Raw genomic sequence first — 22823 nt, 5'->3', positions numbered from 1 at the left:
AACCATTATGAGCGGATTAATTTTTGGTTTGATGACCGTTGTTTCTATCACATTTTCTTATATGTTAAAATTTCAGATTAGATTCTAAATTTTTCTTGAGATTAAATAAACTCTTTGAAATCTTAGCTAAAAATTCCAACCAATTTTTTATTTTTTTTTAAATTCCTGCAGTCAAACCTATCTAGAATTTGATGAATTCTGACCAACCTGTATTAACTCACTGAATCAGCATTGTCACTCTAAGATTCGAATTTTTTTAAAAAAATTTATATTAATTTAGACTTGTCTGTCTTCGATTAGGGTTTTGAATCGCCTCAATCGGAGCAGTACGTTTATAATTACGAATTTTACAAGTTAGATAATTTTTACTGCCTATTGCTGTCAAACATTATTTTATGGATTAAAAATCTTTAAAATTAATTTTGGTCCACACTAACCCATATTAATCTAAATTATATTCAAATAGGAGTGCAGGGAATCTAACCTTTTTATTTATAGGTTTAAAAATGAATAGGAACTTAGTTTTGGATCTTTATGTACCTCATTTCATACATCAATCAAGAGGAAAATTCTGATGAAATATTTTTAATTTTAAGGGTTTACAATTTATGAATTTTATTAGGGTACATAACCTACAGGTCACTCTAGGTTTTAGAAAGGTCTTTCTCTGATACCATTCTGTCATGTCCCAAAATTCGAGTACAGAATGTACACCCTCAGACCCAAGTTTCGAGTTGTAACTCGTACACGAAGTGTATTAATTTCATTCCATTATACAATTATTCATCTACCTAGTAACTCTATCGTAGATATACATTCTATTCATACTCAGTAACATCTCAAAAATAAGAAACGACCATTTATTCCAATAATCAATTATAAACATAGTTAAGGACCTTCCCATTCGGGGGTCTTATAAAATGAAATAAACATTATGTTTAACAACTTGAAAGAATTAATTAACAATTTAAGAAAATCAAATATAATTAAAGTAAAAAAAAAAAAAATCTTAACTACTCTAAGGTAGCAACTTTTTCATCTGCCAAGTAGGACCACGTGTCCCTTAAATCCTCTTCCAGCTCAGCCACATTTTTCTGTTCTTGAGCCACTGGCTCACCCTCATTTACATCTGTACAGTTTTACATCAATAAATGATAAGTTGGCTAGACCTAGTGAGAATTCCCGACATGGTTCTTTATATCAGATTATAATAAAATGCTAATAATCATCCACAATATAATTTTAAAATGCAAATGCAATGCATCAATGCATCAAGTGAGAATTCGTCCACTTGCTACAGTTGAAAACCCATCAACCCACATCTGACCCTTGGTAAGCTTCTACCATTTAGTAGGCATAGGCAAGGCCCGCATCTACTCCTTGAGTAGCCTTCCACTAGTATAGTGGGCTTTTGGTAACGATTCTACCAGGATATACCATCCAGGGAGGTCCCCCAGGAATCCAGCACATGTTGTGCATGCAATTGATACATGCACCAAGTAATTATGAATTATGCATGTATTGTATAAATTATTTCGATTATCACATTTGAATCAATATAGTCTAACACATTAATCAAATCATATCATTATTATTATATTAATACAAAAATCACACAGTCATCTAAATCAATTAAGAATACATGACAACTAAATCATGATAATTAAATTTGGGTAATGATACAACACATTAAACAACCATCTATTTTAACTTGATAGATGAGAAACACATCAGGATCACTCACCTTGATGTGGTGGAGATGATTCCGTGAATCAACGGTTTGAATTGAATTAGGGCTTCCTAAAATCACATAAATAAGAATTTTCTTTAATCTTATGATTACACATAATGAATAAAACGTATTATCTATTATTAATCATTTATTCCGATGGATGTTGCCCATCCAATGGTCTAATCTATCTAGAATTTAAGATTTTGATTTATTTTAATTTTAAAGAACTAATGAATGACGATGATTTAATTATACATTTCGAATTATGTTATATAATTCCTTGTGTCAAGTTGTATTTTGTGTAGAGAATTACTCTTCCGATGTTTATTCAATTTTGTTAGATTAAGGAAGAAAATCGGTAGATCTATGATCAGTATAGTCTATTGAGGTGTCAAATTGATATGATTCTTAAAAAATATTACATAATTAAGTCTTATAACACCTATGAACAGTACAATTCATACTGAATGCTATCCATCATCGAAAAATCTCACGTTCTATACATTACCCTTAAAGCCATGCGTATACTTTAGAATCTCACATTTTATACATTAGCCTTAAAAGTCATGCGCATAACTTTTTACATGAATAAATTAAACCTACACAATGGATGTTTGATTGATCTAATCCATCCAATGTGTAGATCATGCCAAATTAATTATTGCATAAATAAAATAAAGAAAAATAAAATAAAATACTTACCTGAATAAGTGAATTCCAAAAATCCTCATTCCCACTTTCCTTTCGTGTTTTTTTTTTTTTCTACGAGTTTTTCTTTGGTTCTTCCAGTTTTGATACAACTCTCACTCTCTTATGTTCCTTTTTTTAAGAAAGAAAGTTTGTTGGGAAACTACGAGATACGATGAAAATTTTGTATAACGAGAGATAAGATGAATGGTGATGAAATCGATGGATCTCTTTCCCACTTAAAATTTAAAACTTAAAATTTTAAATTTAAATTTTATTAACAAAAATTGAGGGCGTTACACTCATCCCCATCATATAGCTAGGCTCATGCCCTGAGATGATCTGGCAGATCAAATGGCAGTATGGAAAAAAAAAACATACATCATGGTGGGCCCCACATAGTTGAGCCACCCGGGTGGGTAGGCGATCTGCATCCACATCATATGGTTGAGCTCATGCGCTAATGCAAATGAAATGACAACATGGAGAAAAAACATATATCACGATGAGCCCCACATAGTCAGGCCACCCGGGTTGGTAGGTGATCCTAGTCCCCATCATATGGCTGGGCTCATGCCCGATGATATGGCAAATCGAATGGCGACATGGAGAAAAAACATACATTACAATGGGCCCCACATAGCTGAGCCACCCAGGTCGGTAGGTGATCCTAGTCTCCATCATATGGATGGGCTCATGCCCTAAGATGATTTGGTAAATCGAATGGCAACATGGAGAAAAAACATACATCACGGTGGGCCCTACATAGTTGAGCCCCCTGGGTCAATAGGCGATCATTGTTTCCATCATATGGCTGAACTCATGCCCTAAGATGATCGGCAAATCGAATGGCAGCATGGAGAAAAAACATACATCATGGTAGGCCCCACACAGTTGAGCCACCCGGGTCAGTAGGTGATCCTAGTCCCCATCATATGGATGGGCTCATGCCCTAAGATGATCTAGCAAATCGAATGACAATATGGAGAAAAAACATACATCACGGTGGGCCCTACATAGTCAAGCCAGTTGGGTCGATAAGTGATCCTTGTCCCCATCATATGGCTAACTCATGCCCTAAGATGATCTGGCAAATCGAATGGCAACATGGAGAAAAATATATACATCACGGTGGGCCCCATAGTCATGTCACCTGTGTCAATAGGCAATCCTTGTCCCCATCATATGGTTGGGCTCATTCCCTAAGATGATCCGGCAAATTGAACGACAACATGGAAAAAAAAACATACATTATAGTGGGCCCCACATATTCGAGCCACTTGGGTGGGTAGGTGATTCTCATCCCAATCATATGGCTAAGCTCATGCCCTAAGATGATTTGGCAAATCAAATGACAACGTGGAAAACATACTTCACGGTGGGCCCCACATAGCCGAGCCACCCATGTGGATAGTCTATCGCATCCCCATCATTTGGTTGGGCACACGTGATAATGCAAATTGAATGACAACACGGAGAAAAAATATATATCACGGTGAGCCCCACATAGTTAAGCCAGATGATATGGCAAATTGAATGGCGGCATGGAAAAAAAAAACATTGATCATGGTGGGCCCACATAGTCATGCCACCCGGTCAATCCTAGTTCCCATTTTATGGTTGGGCTCATGCTCTGAGATGATCTGGCAAATAGACCGGCAGCACTGAGAAAAAACATACATCTCGGTGGGCCCCACACGGTGGACCACCCGGGTCGATAGGCTACCGCGTCCCCATCATATATGCCACGATGAATGCAAAGTCACATAGCTTGCGTTTGACGAAGATTGGGCTTTGCAGTACATTTGTCAACCTGGCCCACATGTGTAACTCTACACCGTTCATCAGGTATAGCATGCTCTTAGGATGCCCTAGCCTAAAAAATCAGACTTCTCCATTGATAAGGTGGGCCTCACTTTGACAAGAAAATTGGACCGTTACATAAAAATATTAGCACTCAATACTCAACAGAGAGAATTAGCCTAACTGATTTTTATTTTAGGGTATGTTTACAGTGGTCCTATCTAAAGAATGCCCCAGATTCCCCACATGTGCCATGGTCTCACGTGTGCTACGGAAACCACATCCACCACACGCGAGCGAGTACACTTTGCAATCGTACGTATGCCATACGCCATTCGCGTATATATACGCATATGTAGGAAGTTCCGTCTTCAATTTGCCAAATTGCCAAATAGAAGAGCGAGTACGAACACGAGGAGATGGGGACGTCTGACCACCACCACCAGATAATAAAAGCCAAACCCTAATTCTCTCTCTCTCTCTCTCTCTCTCTCTCTCTCTCGCTCGCTTTCTCTTCGGATCCGATCATCGCTCGCCATGAAATTCTTCATCTGATCTTCTTCCCTAAGCCTACAAAGAAGCCCTAATTCTCTCCGCTGGTTTTCTGTTTTCAGGTAATACATGTTAAAGATCTGGTCTTTATTCATCTTTACTTTTTTCTGATCTCGGAATTGTATGATTTGGGTCGGTTTAAACAATAAAAATCCCAAATTTTCCCTAGGTGTTAGTATGTGAGATGCAGAATAGATGAGAAACCGTGATTCTAGCTCTAGGGCTTTGCCCCCTCAAAAAAAAAAACCCTAATTTTGAGCCTTCGTTTTATTATATATATATATATATATATATATATATATATATATATATATATATATATATATATATATATATATATATATATATATTTATTTTGGAGATGTGGAAGGTTTGATCGTTTCAGAAAATAACTCTTATTCTTTGATTTGTGATCATCTATTTGGTTGGAATTTTTTATTTCTTATTAAGGTAGAATTTCACCTGTTGAGATATGGACCAAGAAAACCCGCATTCTAACTGTATAAACTTTTGTGCTATTATAGTATTATTAGAACGCACTGCTTGAATTATAGACATTTTTATTTGGACCAGTATTATGTACTGCTGGGGCCTATTTTTGGTAATCTAGATTTGTTCATTTGGTTTTCCAAAACATGGATGGTTGTTGACTCATTCTCCTCCGCCGAACAATCCCAGCCGTCCAATTGGTTTGCTTCTTCCCTGTTGATTGTATATTTACTTTTTAACTGTCCATTTGCACCAAGTTTTGGACAATTGAGAAGAAAATGCAGAAGAGTATAAAAAAGGAAAAGATGGGAACCACAAGATTCTATCCTTTTATCTTTGTTTTCGCCACGCATTGAGTGGTGCATCGGACCATTCTTTCGTAGGAATGTTGTCTGTCAGCCTAACTTATTGAAAATTGAGTTTTTTTAAGTCTTTGAGGTCAACTTTGGTGTTAGTTAAAGCATTTTGGATTTAGAGATTCTCTGGCTGATCATCAATTCTTATTACAATGGGTTTATACAGGCTTAAAATATATACATTTATGATCGCAAGTATTGCGAATTCAATATAATAAGGAGAGCTTTGCTAAGCCCAAATGCATGTGCAACTTATGCACACGCCTGCTAGATATGCCAGCGTGGAAGACAGGTGCAATATCAAAGCCATCTATCAGAAGGGTACCACTATGTAGATCGGCCAAAGGTTTCTAACCTGTCCGCTCATTTCTAAAATCATTGCAAACTAGTTGGCACTTGTAAAGAAAGACTTTCGTGGTGTGTTCCCATGGTGAGGTGGTGAGGCTAGTGATAAAAGGAAACCTGTCGCCCAGGTCTTGAGATGCTAAATTTTCGTGGAAGCATTTTGGTCCTGCTGGAATTGGTAGCTTGGTATGGAGTGGAAAAGTTGAAGCAGATTAGTTTTCTCCGGCCTTTTGCACAATACTGGCTCCATGAAGCACCGGCTCTTTGATTGTAGATGGTGATATAAAAAAATGTATATACTTAGGTAGAGGGCTCCACGTACACTTCACTTTCATCATTGGCTGATTTTGAAGTATATTATGTTATTTGAATTTTATATTGTTCCCATGTATTTAGGGAGGCGAATGAAATAGCCGATTTGCTTGCTAAAAGCGTTGCGATGAAAGGTTCTTGCAGTTGACTAATCCTCACTCCTAGTCTTCTTGTAGTTTGCCTTTTGATTGTAGTCTCATCTTAACAAAGAAATAATTACCATTTGAAAAAAAAATAAAAGCAGTCTCCCTCTTGTTAAAAGTGGTGAGAGACTTCATGTATGTTGACCGGTGTTTCTCGATGGTTGGCAGTTTTGTGGTCTGGTCTCCCCCTTGTCGAAGGGACTTATCTATTAAGGAAGTGGAGGAGTTTTCTTTTGGAGTGATTGCATTGCTTGAATTTGGATACTGGCGAGAAGGATTCTATGTTCCAGACCTTGGAGAAAATGGGGCAGTTCTCGATCCATTCCTTTTATGGGCTGCTGGGTCAACTCTTTTTGAGTGAGGGAAGTGGTATGCTGTTTTTTGTTCGGTCCTATTTGCCCTCCTAAAGTAGCAGCATTTATTTGGTTGGTGGGTGGGAACAAGATCCTTACTATCCATAACCTCTAGAAGAGAGAGCTCTAGTAATCCCTAATTGTCGAGTGATGTGTATGAGGGGGGCGGAATTCCTATGTATGGAAGGTGTGAGAAGAATTCCTTGCATTCTTTTACATATCTCGGGTGATGCCAAGATCCATAGTGAACCTTTTACTAGCTTGGCCAGAAGGAGGAACATGAAAAAGGAGATTAGGTGCAGAAGTTAATTATGATAGCTGTGATTTGGGTTACTTGGGAAAGAAATGATCAATGCTTTCAAAACAAAAGTGGGCTGGAGATGGTTGTCTGTAGGAGGGCTAAAATGAATGTAAAAGTTATTTGTGATAGCTGTGATTTGGGTTACTTGGGAAAGAAATGATCAATGCTTTCAAAACAAGAGTGGGTCAGAGACAAATGTCTACAAGAGGGCTAAAATGATTGTAATAGGATTGGTTTCATGTATAAAGGATTTTGACTAAAATGATTGGTTGCTTTTAGCCAAGATGCAATTTTATTTTGTAGTTTTGAGCTTTTTGCTCTCCTAATAAAATTGCCATTACCTTTCAAAAAAAGAAAAAAAAAAAACCATTTGAAACAATGGAAAAAAAAAGGAAGAAACTAAGAAACGGTTTTAATTTAGATAGAGCATCCTATTTCTCCTTGCAATCTCTAACAAACTTTCTTTGAATTTAGTGAGTGAGTTGGTATTTGTTTGTTGGAGAAGATTGTTCCTGAATTGGGTTTTTGTTTGGTCTTTTGGGTGCATATTCATAGGCGGTGAGGATGTCGACTCCTGCAAGGAAGAGGCTGATGCGGGATTTCAAGAGGTTGCAGCAGGACCCTCCTGCAGGTATTAGCGGTGCTCCCCAAGACAACAATATCATGCTTTGGAATGCTGTTATATTTGGGTAAGTTAAGGAAGGAACCAACTTTTGACTTGTTCTTTTAGTGTATGCTTTCTTTGGTTCTGAAGATGTGGACTCATACTCAAGCCATCTTTTGTTTTTGAATTGCAGACCTGATGACACTCCTTGGGATGGAGGTGAGTCAATTTCTGTGCTCAGGATTTGATTTGAAATGGACATTAAATAACATGTCAGTTTGGTAATTCATCTAATTATGGCTGTTCTTAAGCCTCATACATTATTCTACTTGTATACATGCATAGCTAGTATCCAGAGGATACAATATGGATCTGGGTATGAGGCATGGTGGGATAGGACGTTGACATGACTGTAGCTAGATCCTATTGTTTTTGTTACTATTTAATATATACTTGCAGTATAACATCGACCGCACTAAATATTATATTTATATCTATCGGGTAAATATACTGTGTGTGTGTGTGTGTGTACAATATAAAATAATTAGGAGATTGGTTTGTGTTTGGACTATTTTTAGCTCTTAACAAAATTTTCTAATTCTATCATCTGAAAATATGTAGATGTGCTACATATGTAATTCTAATGACACCATATTGCTCAGTGTAAGGCTAAGATGATGATGAATTGACGACAAGCACATAAATTAACAGAAGATCGTGGATTTGATTTTATCATCTTCCTGCCATTAATTTTATTAGTAGATTGCACAAGGTGATAGGACCATTCGTGTGGCTTGCAGTTGCTGTGCTTAAGAGTACCTTCGGCTGCAGTTCGTACATATCACTCAATTAACTCATGTGGATGTAACCATTCATCTTTCTCGTCTTCTTTTCTTATTTTTTCTTATCTTTGTTCTTTTTAGAAGATGAAGAACTCATTGAAAGCCAATGAAAAACAGAATGCAAGCTAGTAATAGAAGGTGATCCTATCATCGCTTCGGATTGGCCAAAGCCACAAAGGAAAAGAGTAAAAACAGCTACCAAACCATCAAAGATAAAGTTTGAAAACCAGGATGCCAAAATCACCCAAACACGATAGGGTCTCTACTAGAGCTGGGCATTGGTCCGAATCGGAACGGATCGGGCCTAACTCGAGCAGATCCGAAATCTCCCTGATCTGATCCGAACTCGATCCGATCCGGGGGACCGAGTCCGGGTCACCTGACTCAGACAGATCCGATGCAGGGTTGGCCTGACCCGAACTGAGTCTGACTCAGTCAGGAAAACCGAGTCGGATCGAGTTCGGTATAATTCGGATCATTTAAATTGAATCCATGGTGTGGTCCACTTCAGTCTTCAATATACTATATTTTTGTGTTCAAGGCTTAAAATGATATGTAGAAATGGATGAACGACTTAGATGAAACATATATATATCAAGGTGGGCCCCACATGACTGGGAAAACTATATTCACGCTTTCACCGAAACGTACTGTAGTGTTGACACTACATTCACTACAAGAAAGTGCTGTTGACGTTCTTTTCACGCAAACTCTGTGATTGTTTTGTGGGTCTTATCATAGGGTATGTGTTATGTCCAAACCGTCCATTCATTTGGCGACCTCATCTTAAGGCTTAAAACGAAAAATAAGACAGATCTAACTATCATGTGGACCATACGAATTATTTAACGGTGAAAATCATTCTCTGTTGCTATTTGTGGTGTGGTCCAGATGATTTTTGGATATTATTTATTTTTTGGATGATGCTCTATAATAATCTCTAAAAATATATGAACAATGTAGATATAATAAATACATCATTGTGGGGTCCATGTAACTTTGATATCCTTTGAACCGTTCATAGAACTCGGAGCTCGAGGGCTTAAAACCGCTTTTCCAGCCCATCGTTTTGCTCGAAACTGCTATAGAGCTTGAATTGGAAACGGAATTGAGTAACTCAGTAGGCTTAGCGTACTGAGTAAACTCTTCGAGGTTCACCATGATTTATATATTTAATCCACTCCTTCCATCGATTTTACTTGATAATTTTAGTGCTAGAGACAAAATATGAATTATATCCAAAGCTTGAATTGACCACACTACAGGAAACAGTGTGAACTAAGCGTCTACCATTGAAAAAAATTCTTGTGGGCCACAGAAGTTTTTTATCAAGCTTATCTCTGTGTTTTCCTTTCATCCATGTCCGTAAGATCTTATGAACAGGTTGGATGGCAAGTAAACGTCACTGTGGGGCACAGAAAGGTTTCAACGGTGAAAAATGGTTACCACCACTATTTCCTGTGGTATGATACATTTGAGGTTTGGATATTCTTAAATTTTGGGTTCATCCCCTTAAATGAGCTGAAAAATCATATGGACGGCGTGGATTAAACACATACATTCATGGTAAGTTTACTGAGTACGATAAGAGCGTACTGAGTAACTCAGTACGCAATCCAATTTCGCCTGAATTGCAGTTACGAGAAAATTTAATACTCTGGTGGAGTGTGATGGATCATACACAGGCACTTAGAAATTGCAAATGTGTCATATGAGTAGTCCAATTAAACCTACCAAATTATTGTATATAGGGAAGATTTATTATGAACCAGAGATTAAGCTTATTTGATTATCTTACGAGGAATGGTGGAGACATTTGTGAGATGGTTATAAAATCCAACGGTCTTATTTCCACAAATAAGTTTTTACGGATCAGAGGATAGGATTGTCCAACCAATCTGATCTTGGGTTTTCTCATGAAGGCAGTACGGTGCATGGTCTACTCAAATTTTTTAGTTAATATAAATCGAGTGAATAATTCCGAGTCCACGCGTATCAAGTGCCATACGTAGCCGAGTATCATATACGTAGAAAAGGTGCTAAGACCCATGTGACCCCACACGTCTGAGATACCTTCTTATTCATGGAGGATTGAAACTGTGCATGGCATGTGGCCCATCCGAGCGACGAATAGCTTTGATTTGGAGAGGGATTGGATACTGACACTACCGGAGGGGACCGGCTACTGGACAGTGCTCTGTGGGCCCCACCATGATGAAAGAAAGAAAAGAAATATGTTAGAAATGGCGTCGGGCAGTGGAGAGGAAGAAGAAAGCGCTAAAGAAGAAGATGAGAGATAGGGTAAGAGATTTAGGGGTATAAAAAAATGTATTTATACTACCCGCTCTGGGTCTGGTCGGGTCGGTCCGGGTCATTTCGGTTCGGGTTATTGGATCAGATCTGTCCGGATATACCATTATCCGACCCCGACCCGAAAAACGATCGGATCTGGACTGATAGACTCGATCAGGCCCGATTGTGGCGTCGGTTCTATTTGGAACGGGTCGAGTCAGGTCGGATCGGGTCCAATATGCCCACCTGTAGTCTCTACTCATGGCTCGGTGGTAGACATCATGTGTTTCTACTACAAGGTCATGGGTTCGAGAACCCATGTGGTGTGTGTGGGTTTAAGAGTGTGTGTGTATTCACCTTTCAAAAAAATTAAAAAACCCCAAACACGATATTCTCCCAACCACTAAGAAGCTCAGCAAGGGCGAACACTCAAAAGCATGGGAAAAGGAGGGCCCCATTTAGGAGCCGAAGAGACAATTGCGCGCTTAAGAAATTTGACAGGGACAGATGTCTTTGAAAATGGTAGTGCCTCCATCGGCTTGGATTCTTTAATCATGGCAAAATCAGAATTTCATCCATGGACTTGATCCTTACGCTAATCTATGGTCTTGGCTCTCGAGATGGAACATTCCACACCATGATCTTTATGATTTCACCTTTTTGTACCCTTCACATTCTTCCTCCCATCACCCAATTTACTAGATTTTTTGCTGTTACCCTTGGAGGACTGATCAGGGTTCACAATAGAGGGAATTTTGCCCGATTTTCTTCTAGAACCTGCATTTCTGTTCGACCCCATGGGATCCTCATGGCCACCCCTCTTCCAGAGTATTGAACATGTTCACACAGTGTCATCTCTACTGAGGCCTCAGTTCCTTCAAACTAGAGGTCTAGATCTCCACTGAGTTCAGCCAAATCAGCAACACTTTGAGAAAGTTTGCTGGGAGGAAGCTCCCAAATTCATCACAAGCCCTCAGGTGCTCTTGCAGGACATTGGGTTCACTGGTCACCTTGAAAGTGTATTCTGCAGTGTAAAGTGGTATGGTGGTTTCGTTTAAGTACTAATTTCAATATATTTGATTTTAACATGTTGGACTACTTGTGTTATTGGTACCCATTATCAATTGTTAAAGTGGAAGTTGAAATAAAATCTTAGAATGCTATGATGCTCTCTATTGATGCTTGCAGGTCATTGCTTGTATTATTGGTACCCATTATCAAATGTTAAACTGAAAGGTGAAATAAAATCTTAGAATGCTATGATGCTCTGTAGCAATGCTTGCAGGTCGTTGCTTGTCTTATTTTATCTCATGTCTTGCTTGGATTTGGCCTCTTCCTCTGATATTCTTGTAGTAATTGCAAATTAAAGGAGTTTCTGGAATGGTTGATAGGTTGCAATCACTTGAGTGGTTTTGTTAACATCTGTTCAACTTTAGGTTGCTTGCATTTATGAGTAGGTTTTTCTTGATGTTTCATGTGTTGACTATTAAAAAATGATTCAATCGTGTTTTAAATTTCTTTGAATCCTTCAGGTACGTTTAAGTTGACACTTCAGTTTACAGAGGATTATCCAAATAAGCCACCAACAGTTCGGTTTGTTTCTAGAATGTTTCATCCAAACAGTAAGTTGAAGAGACAAGTACACATTATTTCTGCTTGCCTTTTAAAAAAAAGCTACCATTTGCCTTTTACGTATTTAGATCAGACCAGCAGTGTTCATTCTTATGCCTGTCTGTACATCAACTGATTGGGAATGATATGAAATCATTTGACCTTGTTCCTAGCATTGGAAACTTTTTCATTACTTGTTCTCTCATATGATATTTGCTAGCTATCAGTAGATTGAATTGTTGGGCATTTCAGTTTTATCCATCTGAATTGTTCCATCATTTGCACTTTTACTTCCCATCAGATTTTATACCTTTTCATTTAAAAAAAATAAAAATCCTGCATTCTATTGCACCCATATTTGCTATTTACATCTTGAAGCATGGGTCTCCAGTCTCCTTTTCATTTCCTGGAAATTCAGGTTTTCATTTTCCATTGTGTATCAAACTGAAACTGAAGATTACAAGGCACTTCTTGATTAAAATGGCTGAGAGAAGGTGTTGAACTCAAGGGATTGAACTTGAAGGGTGGAAAACGTGTAATTCAGTTGTCAAGTTCATAGCATGCTAGCATTGATGTTGAACAGAGCATGGCTTTTAACCTCACTGTGGCTCATACAACTTTGCTGAATTTGTCTTTCTCACTCTCTTTTTATCTGAAAGTTCCTTTTTGAGAGTTAAAGTGAATTTATTAAAAAGGGGAATTACTATAAATCCAATGTTTGAAGTTGAGCATTTATTTGGCTCTTGGAAGCTCTAACATCTTTTATTGTCTTGAATTTATCAGTCTATGCAGATGGGAGTATTTGTTTGGATATCCTACAGAACCAGTGGAGTCCGATTTATGATGTAGCTGCAATACTCACATCAATCCAGGTATGATAGACACATCCATTTATTGCTAGTGAAAACCATTTGCCTTACGGAGCAACGTTATGTGTCATTCAAAACCAACTGGTATCATCCATGGACGAGATGGCTGCATTGGCCCAAAGCAGCCTGAAAAAAGGGTGATACAACCCCGTATCAGTGAGGAATAATGCGATATGGCATAACTGATTTTTAAACCTTTCTGGAATATCTTTCACAAAAAAAGAAAAGAAAAAACTCTTTTCTGGAAAAGTCAGGGGAGCATTGCACACTTTCAGGTGTTGGGGGCCCATCCTCTTATTTCGAAGAAGTGGTGGGTGACTGCTTTCCTGATAGTAAATAAGGGCCGCGAACATAGTTGTGAAGTGGGGAAATGGATATTGAGAGTTGAGACAATGCAATAGATTTTTATTTTTTATTTATTTTATTTTATTTATTTACTTTTATTATTTTTTATTTTTTTGGTGGGGGGTGGATATTTGTTAAAATGTTATTGTTTTCATTGGCATTGGCAATTGTATGTTCTGTTAGAATAGAAGTAAAGATAACTAGGACACCTCTTTCCTCTGTACAACTTACACAGGCTCTGAATGTTCTCAGGAAACTGTTTTCAGTTTGCCACTTATTTTTATTGATCCTAGACAAGGATAACCTATCTGGAGTACTAGGCCTAGGGATGCTCCAGCTGTTCCTGTTTGTTAAAATGTTATTGTTTTCATTGGCATTGGCAATTGTATGTTCTATTAGAATAAAAGTAAAGATAGCTAGGGCACTTCTTTCCTCTGTACAACTTACACAGGCTCTGAATGTTCAGGAAAATGTTTTCAGGTTGCCACTTTTTTTTTTGGTTGATCCTAGACAAGGATAACCTATCTGGAGTATTAGGCCTAGGGATGCACCAGCTGTTCCTTTTTGTTTTTTAATTATCCCTTTTCTTCTCCTTTGCCCTTGAGCTTTGAACTTAATTCCAAACAGATATTGAACTCTGTATGTTTCTTTATATCAGGCATTGTTGGCCTTCCTTTCCCTTCTAGCTTTGAACCTTAACTCTATACGGGTTTTCAACACCACACATTTCTTTATATTGGGCATTCTTGGCCTTGATGTTGTGCCTTCTAGCATTTGGCCATTATATCTTCTCCTCTCTCCAATAAAAGGCTAAATAGAAATGAAACGGGAAAAAAAGAAGAAGAAGGATCAGAACTGCAAACTCATATCACTAACCTTGTTTGGCACGTTTACCAGAGAGTGAGAAAAACAACATCACTGGGACTTGGGATTTGGTGCATGGAGTTGGTTAAGCCAAAATTCAGGTCCCAGGTTACAAAAATCACTGGTTCATAGGGGGGCTGAAAATTGGACGGTTTGTTATGCTTACGCCATATTTTCATCAAAGAGGTGTTTATTGAATTGCATTGAGGTCTGTTGAAAATAAAATAAATATAACAGAAGAAAATTTGCATTAAGATTTGCTCAAAAGCTGGAGCTACTGAAGTGATGTTGCTTCATCTTTTCTTTACTAAGTTTATCTCAGATGACATGAGGACTTAATAACTGTATGGTACTTTTTCTACCTTTTTTTTTTTTGATTGCCTATGCTACACTGCTCTTGATAACCGTATGCTATGCTATTCTTTTAGCCTCTTATGCAGTAGAAATAGTTCCTTCATTTCTGTACCAGTTTGCAGATATGTTTTCGACATCTCTGCTAATTGATGCTCAATAGTTTATACATGATTACATATGATTTCAGCTTTATGCAATGTCTGAATCCCTGTTAATCTCTTTGCAGTCATTGCTCTGTGATCCGAACCCGAACTCACCCGCAAATTCAGAAGCTGCACGCATGTTCAGTGAGAACAAGCGTGAGTACAACCGTAGAGTACGAGAGATAGTCGAGCAGAGCTGGACGGCAGACTAATCTGCCGTAGGTTGGCTTAATCTTCCACCAATGTGGGACTGTTTTGAGTAAAACATTGATGCTTGGAAAACATTGTATTCCAACTTGTTTACCTTGATGATTATGTATTTGCTTGACTTTTGAGAACACGGTTGTTGGCTGGCCTTTTCTTTTCTTTTTTCCTTGATTTCTTTCGGTATGAAATGCACATGGTCTCTAGCTTCATGTACATAAGACTTTTTCATGTATCAATTTCCCTTGGAATCTTCTTGTAAGTGACGGATCCATGTCCTTCAGCATGTTTAAGATTTCTTGGGGGTAGTGACATTTGCTTCCCTGCTTTGCAATAATTTATACAGCATTTTATGAAAATTTTGCAAGCAATAATTTTAGTCAGCCAAGAGTATATGGAGTGCAATTTTCGTAACAATAGGAGTGGGAATGAGGAATTAGTTTAGATTGCTGACCAAGAAGTACATGCAGTGCAATTTTCGATATCTTGGGTCCATAATTCATGGGAGTGGAGAGATTTGAGAAGGGTGTTGCCTATAGAATCTAAGCAGCACAGAAGAAATAGAGATGTTCTGCTGGAGTTTTATGTGATCGTTGTGTACCACTCAAACTGATAGGATGACTATAAGACCAGCATGCTATATAGGACAGAATGTTGGGCAGTTAAAGAGCATCATGTTCATGGGATGAAGCGGAAATGAGGGTGTTGAGATGGACGAGTGGCGAGGCATGAATGAATTGGAGGGAATTTAGGAGTAGCACCAGTAGGTAATAAGATGAGAGAAAGTTGAAGGCTCTAAAAGGGCAAAGGGAAAAGGCCCTAAAGGACATGGGTGGACCTATGATCTAATTGAAGTTGTCAATGATATAGCGGAATGTTGGAAAAGGATTCATGTACCCGACCACATTTAGTTGTGATAAGGCTAAGATGATGATGCTGATATTTGTACTCCTTTTCGTGGTACACGTTCTACTAAGGGTTTTTTTTTTTTCCTTCTCTCCTTTTCTTGTTCTTTGGGGTGGGTTACATATCACAAGAATGTTAATTGTCCTATGTCATGAAAGGATGGTTCTGCTAAGAAAGGCAAGGTACCAACCATTCCAAATCTAGGAGTGAGAGCATACATGAGATGAAAGTTATTGGACCCATTCACATTAAGACAGTATTTATCAAGGCTATTCATGTCATAGTCCCACCTCTATAGCCTTAAACAGCTTCAAAGGAAGATCCTAACCATCTGATGTGTGACTTTTGCTGGATTTAGCAATTTTTGTTTGTCATTTGCAGGCAAGCAATGGGCAGTTTAGAACCAGTAGTTGGATTTCACAGTAAAAGATGGGTCGGTCTGTTCTTGCTCTGTCACCCTACCGTAATGGAATCTTACCCCTTTCAAAAAAAGGGCTTTGCTAAAGGTTAGTGGTGAAAGTAGGATTCTATATGAAACTATATAGGCTGAATATTGTATGCCACTTGCAACAACAACAACAAACAAAATAATAATAATAATGAAAAAAAAAAAAACTTTAATGTCAGTAATAAAAGTAGGATTCTCGATACAACTATGCAGGCCAATGTGGCTAGGTTAGTTGACCTTGCACAGGCCGTTGCCTGAAAATGAAGTGAATCCGGCCTGCCCTTTTCGCTATGAACCTGATTGATTGTCTTCCATTCTTGGGCAGAACGATATGGGCATGAACCCGATCCACACCATGATGGGTCAGTTGTTATCATGATAAAATGTTTCATGCCTTGGAAACGTAACTGAGGACTTCAAATACCGAGACATGCTCTACCATTGTGGGAGAGTAGTTCTATTTTTGTTCATTTTATTTTATTTTTTATTAATAGAAGAATTTCAAGTAGATGCCCTGGGTCAGAACTAGTTGGACCGGTCAGGATGGTGGTCACCCACTAGTCCAGCTTTTAAAGCACTGTTCATCAGTGCTCTATTCTTTCTTTGTTTTAAAACAAGATAGCTAATCTCATGAAAAATCAATTACATATGTGAACGAGTGCTGTCTACCACTGAACTACGGCTCAAAAAACTATTGAGGAGGTCTAGATCGACCACACTTCAGTGCCCATGTGCATGAGAAGTCTCATGCCGTATCTTTCGAAAAAAAAAAACAAAAAAGGAAGAAGAAGGAAAGCCAAGTATCTAATAGAATGGTTATTGTTGTGTTGTGACCAATCCGTTTCCACCCGAACCATCCATTCTCTTTGGGGCAGTAGACACGCTCATCCACCACATTCTACAGGGAGCCTTAAAAAAACTGATTTGGAAGTAGATTGATGCAGGTGGCCAGAACCGGATCAACTCACAAGGAATTACTAGCTGCCAGCAGAGTTCATAAATCCACATGCATGCATATAACCACTTAAGGCTAAACATCTCACGCATTGATATCAATCCAAATCCTGTCTGATTGGTGCCAATGTATGGTAGTTAAAGTGAGATGGTCGGCTGGTTCAAATTTTGCAGATAAAACCTTAATCAAAGGTAAAGATTACCCCATCAGTCTTTGGGGCTATGATCCATTTACAATGATGGCCACCATTTTGGATGGTTTGGATTGAGGTACACCTATGCGATGCATCCAATGGCAGCTTGTGTGCATTAGGATCATGTCCTGTTCCACCGGAGTATATATTTTTCTTCCCGAGACACCTAAAATCGTTTGTACGATACAATCTACTATTTTCCTGCTCTCAGAATTTTTGGTTTTGGGTCGTCATTGAAACTTCCATGAATTTCAAGGGCAAAATGCATGTAAAAAAGTAGTAGGTCGACTTACCTACGACCAGTTGTAAATGATCAGTTTTATTTTATTTCAACTCCCAAAAAATTTTGTAAGACTAGGATGAGTGGCTGAGTTCAAAAGATTATCTTGCCCTCTTATTGGTTGGCCACTTAAGCAATTACCAAAATACATGCACGATCCGTGTCATGATAAAAGGAGGGTGCAACCAGCATTGTCAGCTCCAGACAATACATTGCCAACAGTCCGTGGACATGCCTTGGCAATAATTCGATTCCATCAACTCATCGGGTGGGCCACACATGTAGATTGAGCGATCAACCACCAATCGTTGTCTCTTTCCTCACCATCTATTTTTCTCATATGCGTGCAGCTTGGATGATGAATGGACTGGAGTTATCTTTGGGTCAAGGCATGTTCATGCTGGATCCCACCTGATAGTGACCCACATCTTGCATTGTCCCATGGGTCCATCAGTCTCACTCTGCATGATTCTCATTACCAAGGACTATAAACGGGGATATTGCCTCAAACAACACATCCTACTTGTTTCTATTTCAGGATAAAGCACGTGACCTTACACCATGGCTCATGGCCTACATTGATCACGGTGCGAAATTGAACATCATAAATCCAACATCTTCCTGGCCATCAATCATGCACACTTTGTATACAACAAATAACTTTGAACTGGCGTTCTTAACCGGTTGAGTAACCACAAGGTATAAAAGAAGCCCCCATGTAAGACCAAGCAGAATCATCTCTGGTTTACAAACACATACAAAAATAGATGAAACCAAGAGGTACCACTCTAAAAAGTCAGATGAGAACTGTACATTGCTAATTTGTCAGCATCTAAAAGGCCAAAATGATTTCCGCAATAAGCTCGGAACCTGATATTTCTGATCCCTTGATGTGATAACGTACTTTATCTTCATTCCTTGGACACAAGGGTGAATATCTGGAGGCAATCAACGTCACCAAATCCAGGTGTGAATCAGGGGATTAATCAGTCTGTCACGGCTTTCTTGTTACACTGCTAGACGATCTTCTGTTTTCTTTGGGTTTCAAGATTCAAAGCAAGTTGAGAACATTTCCGTCTGGCTTCCGCCAGCTCACTCTCCAGTTTTGCAATCTAATCATATTAGGGCATGCAAACACCACTTTTTTACTAGACAATTCTGTCATTCAGGCCATATGACTAGTGTCAAAATCTACAATGAATAGCTTCACAATACATTATTTTACTCACCGTCTGCTTTAACTCTGATTCCTTTTGCCTGTGCTCTTCACACCTGTTCATGGCAGAACCAAATCTCCTATCATTATTATTATTTTTTGAAGGATAATCTCTGATCATTAATTGGCGCATGTTAACTATAACCACGCAACATTTTCCACGTCGAGAGCAGGTTTGTTGGCGAATCTGCCTTCTAAAAGCCATCATGTCTGACAACACATATCCACATCCGATACCAACATGTCTATGTCCGAGTTTCATGGGACCAAAGTTGGAGTGTTCCCAACCAAAGGTAAAAAATAACTTGTTCCATTTCATAAAAATCAAGAACATTTGGCACAGATAGCTTAGTTTGTCCACATTTTAGAAGTCTAAAATATGGTGTTGCATTGTCTCAGTTAGCCAGGATGTTTGTGTTGAAGGAACTTATATTACTGAAAAAGCTTTCTTGGGAAAATTTTAGGGTCTATTTCGTAGATGCCTAAAAATGAGTTCATCTCATCGAGTGACCATGATTGTTGGCTATCAAGATATTTTTAATCCTACAAAGAAACATGATCTCTAATACATAATTACAATTAACTAAAATGTGATGAACTCATTTTTAGATGTCTACCAAACAGGTACTAAATGCACTATTCATCATCACAGACCTCCTTCAAGCAAAACTCAAAACTAATATTCAAAACTCACCATCACAAAATATAATTTTAGGATGGCAAAAATGTGTTGTAGTTACCTCAAGAACAACTGTATGTTCTCATCACATATCTTATCAACTAAGGCGGAACCTGAAATTTCCGTAGATGCTGCTTCTTTAGTAACACCCTGCAAGATGATACAACAGAAGTTATCAAGTGTGTGTGTGTGTGTGTGTGTGTGTGTGATCTCTGATACATAATTACAATTAACTAAAATGTGATGAATTCATTTTTAGGTGTCTACCAAACAGGCACTAAATGCACTATACATCATCACAGACCTCCTTCAAGCAAACTCAAAACTCATATCCAAAACTCACCATCACAAAATATAATTTTATGATAGCAAAAATGTGTTGTAGTTACGTCAAGAACAACTGTATGTTCTCATCACATATCTTATCAACTAAGGTGGAACCTGAAATTTCCGTAGATGCTGCTTACAGCTATACACGAATCGAGCCGAGCCGAGTATTGCCCAGCTCGTACTCGGCTCGGCTCAGGCTTCGAGCTCGGATGCCCAGCTCGTGCTTGGCTCGTCCGAGTTCGAGCCGATATCGAGCCGAGTCGAGTCCAAGTTTTCAGGGCAGTATCGTCCATGGCTGTCGCTGTCGACGGTGCGATACATGAACACAGGAAAGAAGGCTCGCGTGTGTTGTCGAGATGGTGATGGTGGATCCTTCTCTTTCGGGCCACCTCCACTCCGGGTAGCATTCTCGCCATCGTTTTGCTAGCTTGCTCACCTTGATTCTATTCTGGCAGGAATCAGTTAAAAGATAGAAAAGCAAATCCGAGAATTGGTTTTTCTTCCGTTTACAGTGAGGTTCTATTCTAACGTACGCAGGTAACGCGGCCGATCAGCTACAACATGTTTTTTCACTATCAACGTTTCTTCATGAAATGAGCTTCTCTCTCTCACCTAATAAGGTGCGCTAGTAGCGGATTTAACCCTGGATGTTAAGAATATAACGAAAATGCCATTTTCTTACTAGCAGCAAATGTTATGGCCTGCAGTCCTTGTCTACGAGTCAAGTACGAGTCGAGTCGATTCCGAGTAGTAATCAGTCGAGCAGGGTCAAGCTCGTGCTCGGCTCAAACTCAATTCGAGCACCAAAAATCAGCTCGTGCTCAACTCGAACTCATTTCGAGCCAAGTCGAGTCGAGTAATTTCAAGTCGAGTCAAGCGAGTAACCAAGCCAACTCTGCTCGTGTACAGCTCTAATGCTGCTTCTTTAGTAACACTCGAGTGTGTGTGTGTTTGTGTGTGCGTGCGCGCGCCTGTTATTCAAAACAATGAAAGTTCAGGTACTGAATCATTTTAGGTAGGACAACTTAATACTTTTGATTGAGGACAGCAGCTTTATTCAAGAACTCAAAAGGGTACATAAAAGAAAAGAAGGCATTTCCAATACATAGAGAAGATCTACACACTCTTTAGCTATACACATCAGAAAATTAAGTTGCACTTCTCTTTATGGGTAAACAAAATGTTTGGCCCCTTTGACTAAATAATGAGACTCATGAAAAATGAAGTATAACCTCCAGGAATCGGAGCGATTGCTGGAGGCCCATGATATCAGACGTCTTGAATCCCTTTCACTAAATATGCTCAATGACTTGATCTGTCTAGTATAACCAAAAGCTGTGGGAACAATTCCCAGCTAGGCGAGAAAAGCCCAATTTCTATGATCCTATCTGCCTAGTTGATTTGGAGACAAATAGAGAGTGGCTTGTGGAGACAAAGGATCTGGTCTTTGCAAGCGAGGACCTGACAATGGACCAAGTCAAAGACGTTGCTTTTGGATTGACACCTAGCGAAGGTTCTTCATTTCAAAAAAGGTGGAGAAGAGGGGTGAGCAATAGCACAAAGCCTACTAGTAGTCAAGGCTAAGAAGATGAGAATGCGAGTGAAGATGTACAAGAACAAGATGATTGACCATCGGACGTGGATGAGTAACTCGTGCAAACTGATGATGAAGAAACAGAAGGAGATGACTTTGAAGATGATGATGATGGTGGTGATGAAGAAACAAAAGGAGATAACTTTGAAGATGATGATGATGGTGGTGGTGATTGCCACAATGGGAGAGGGATCAATGTATATAGTGGTATAAGTTGTTACATATGTAAATTGTAATTTGTAAGCTTGTAAGTTGTAAGTTTGTATTTTGTAACTTGTTAGTTATGACTTGTAGTTTATATTTTGTAAATTGTAACTCATTAGTCTTCAAGATTTCATTTCTAAATAAAAAAATTTAATTTTTAATAAGTTGTTGACTCGTTGTTATCTGTTACTTAATAATGAATTAGAATTTAGAGCTTGGAAGATGACTTAGTGTTAAGTGTGACTTATTGATTATTATACTTTACTAATGTAGCATAGGTACTAACTATTAATTACACAAATTACAATGAAATAGATTTTTTTTTTAAAAAACAAATTGGATTACTACTAGTAATTAAATAAAGTTTATCTTAATTTTGTTGATTTTTTTTTTTCAAAGCTTTCTTAATTTCTAACAGTGGTGCCCACCCCCAATATATATATATATATATATATATATATATATATATATATATATATATATAAATAATAATAATAATAAAAATAAAAAATAAAAAAATAAAAATAAAATTTTGTATGCAATCGCTTATAGCGAATGTGCGATCACATAAGCAATCGCTCAGGATCGCATATGCCATTTGACAACATTGCCGGTAACCAATAATACATTTATCGGTGTGGATACTAATTAGATTCCAGGTATTATTATGATAAGGGGCAACCATTGCTTCTTCCATCGCTTACTTCCACCCCTTACATAACAAGGCTTTTTGGTATGACTTGGGAATAAAATGAGATGACAAAGATAGGGCAAATCTATAGAAGTGGAAGACAAACACTGAAAAGAAACATATTTG

General features: G+C 38.3%; 2 protein-coding genes across 5 annotated transcripts in view; one reads left to right on the top strand and one right to left on the bottom strand.

The window, feature by feature from the left end:
- The first annotated feature begins 4641 nt into the window (after positions 1-4641).
- On the top strand, positions 4642-15335 carry LOC131223470 (ubiquitin-conjugating enzyme E2 2). The gene is made up of 6 exons (XM_058218897.1): positions 4642-4836; positions 7629-7762; positions 7871-7896; positions 12344-12433; positions 13206-13294; positions 15081-15335. The coding sequence occupies exons 2-6, from the start codon at positions 7638-7640 to the stop codon at positions 15207-15209; spliced, it is 459 nt and encodes a 152-aa protein (XP_058074880.1). The 5' UTR covers positions 4642-4836; positions 7629-7637; the 3' UTR covers positions 15210-15335.
- A 3197-nt stretch (positions 15336-18532) lies between these two features.
- Positions 18533-22823, bottom strand: part of LOC131223468 (protein MICRORCHIDIA 2-like) — a 72195-nt gene continuing 67904 nt past the window's right edge. Inside the window, exons 18-20 of one of the 4 annotated variants that reach the window (XM_058218892.1) lie at positions 19940-20028; positions 19213-19255; positions 18533-19095 (exon numbers count right to left, since the gene is read on the bottom strand). In XM_058218892.1, coding sequence (XP_058074875.1) covers positions 19000-19095; positions 19213-19255; positions 19940-20028 — 228 coding nt within the window. In that variant the 3' untranslated portion in view covers positions 18533-18999. Of the gene's footprint in view, positions 19142-19212; positions 19256-19939; positions 20029-21003; positions 21144-22823 lie in introns of those variants that run through there. The other 3 variants (XM_058218893.1, XR_009160469.1, XM_058218894.1) reach the window with 3 other exon arrangements.

Source organism: Magnolia sinica, chromosome 13, assembly GCF_029962835.1.
Source record: "Magnolia sinica isolate HGM2019 chromosome 13, MsV1, whole genome shotgun sequence".
Taxonomy (NCBI): Eukaryota; Viridiplantae; Streptophyta; class Magnoliopsida; order Magnoliales; family Magnoliaceae; genus Magnolia; species Magnolia sinica.
The sequence above is the reverse complement of the archived record's forward strand: the minus strand, read 5'-3'. Positions and strand labels throughout refer to the sequence as shown.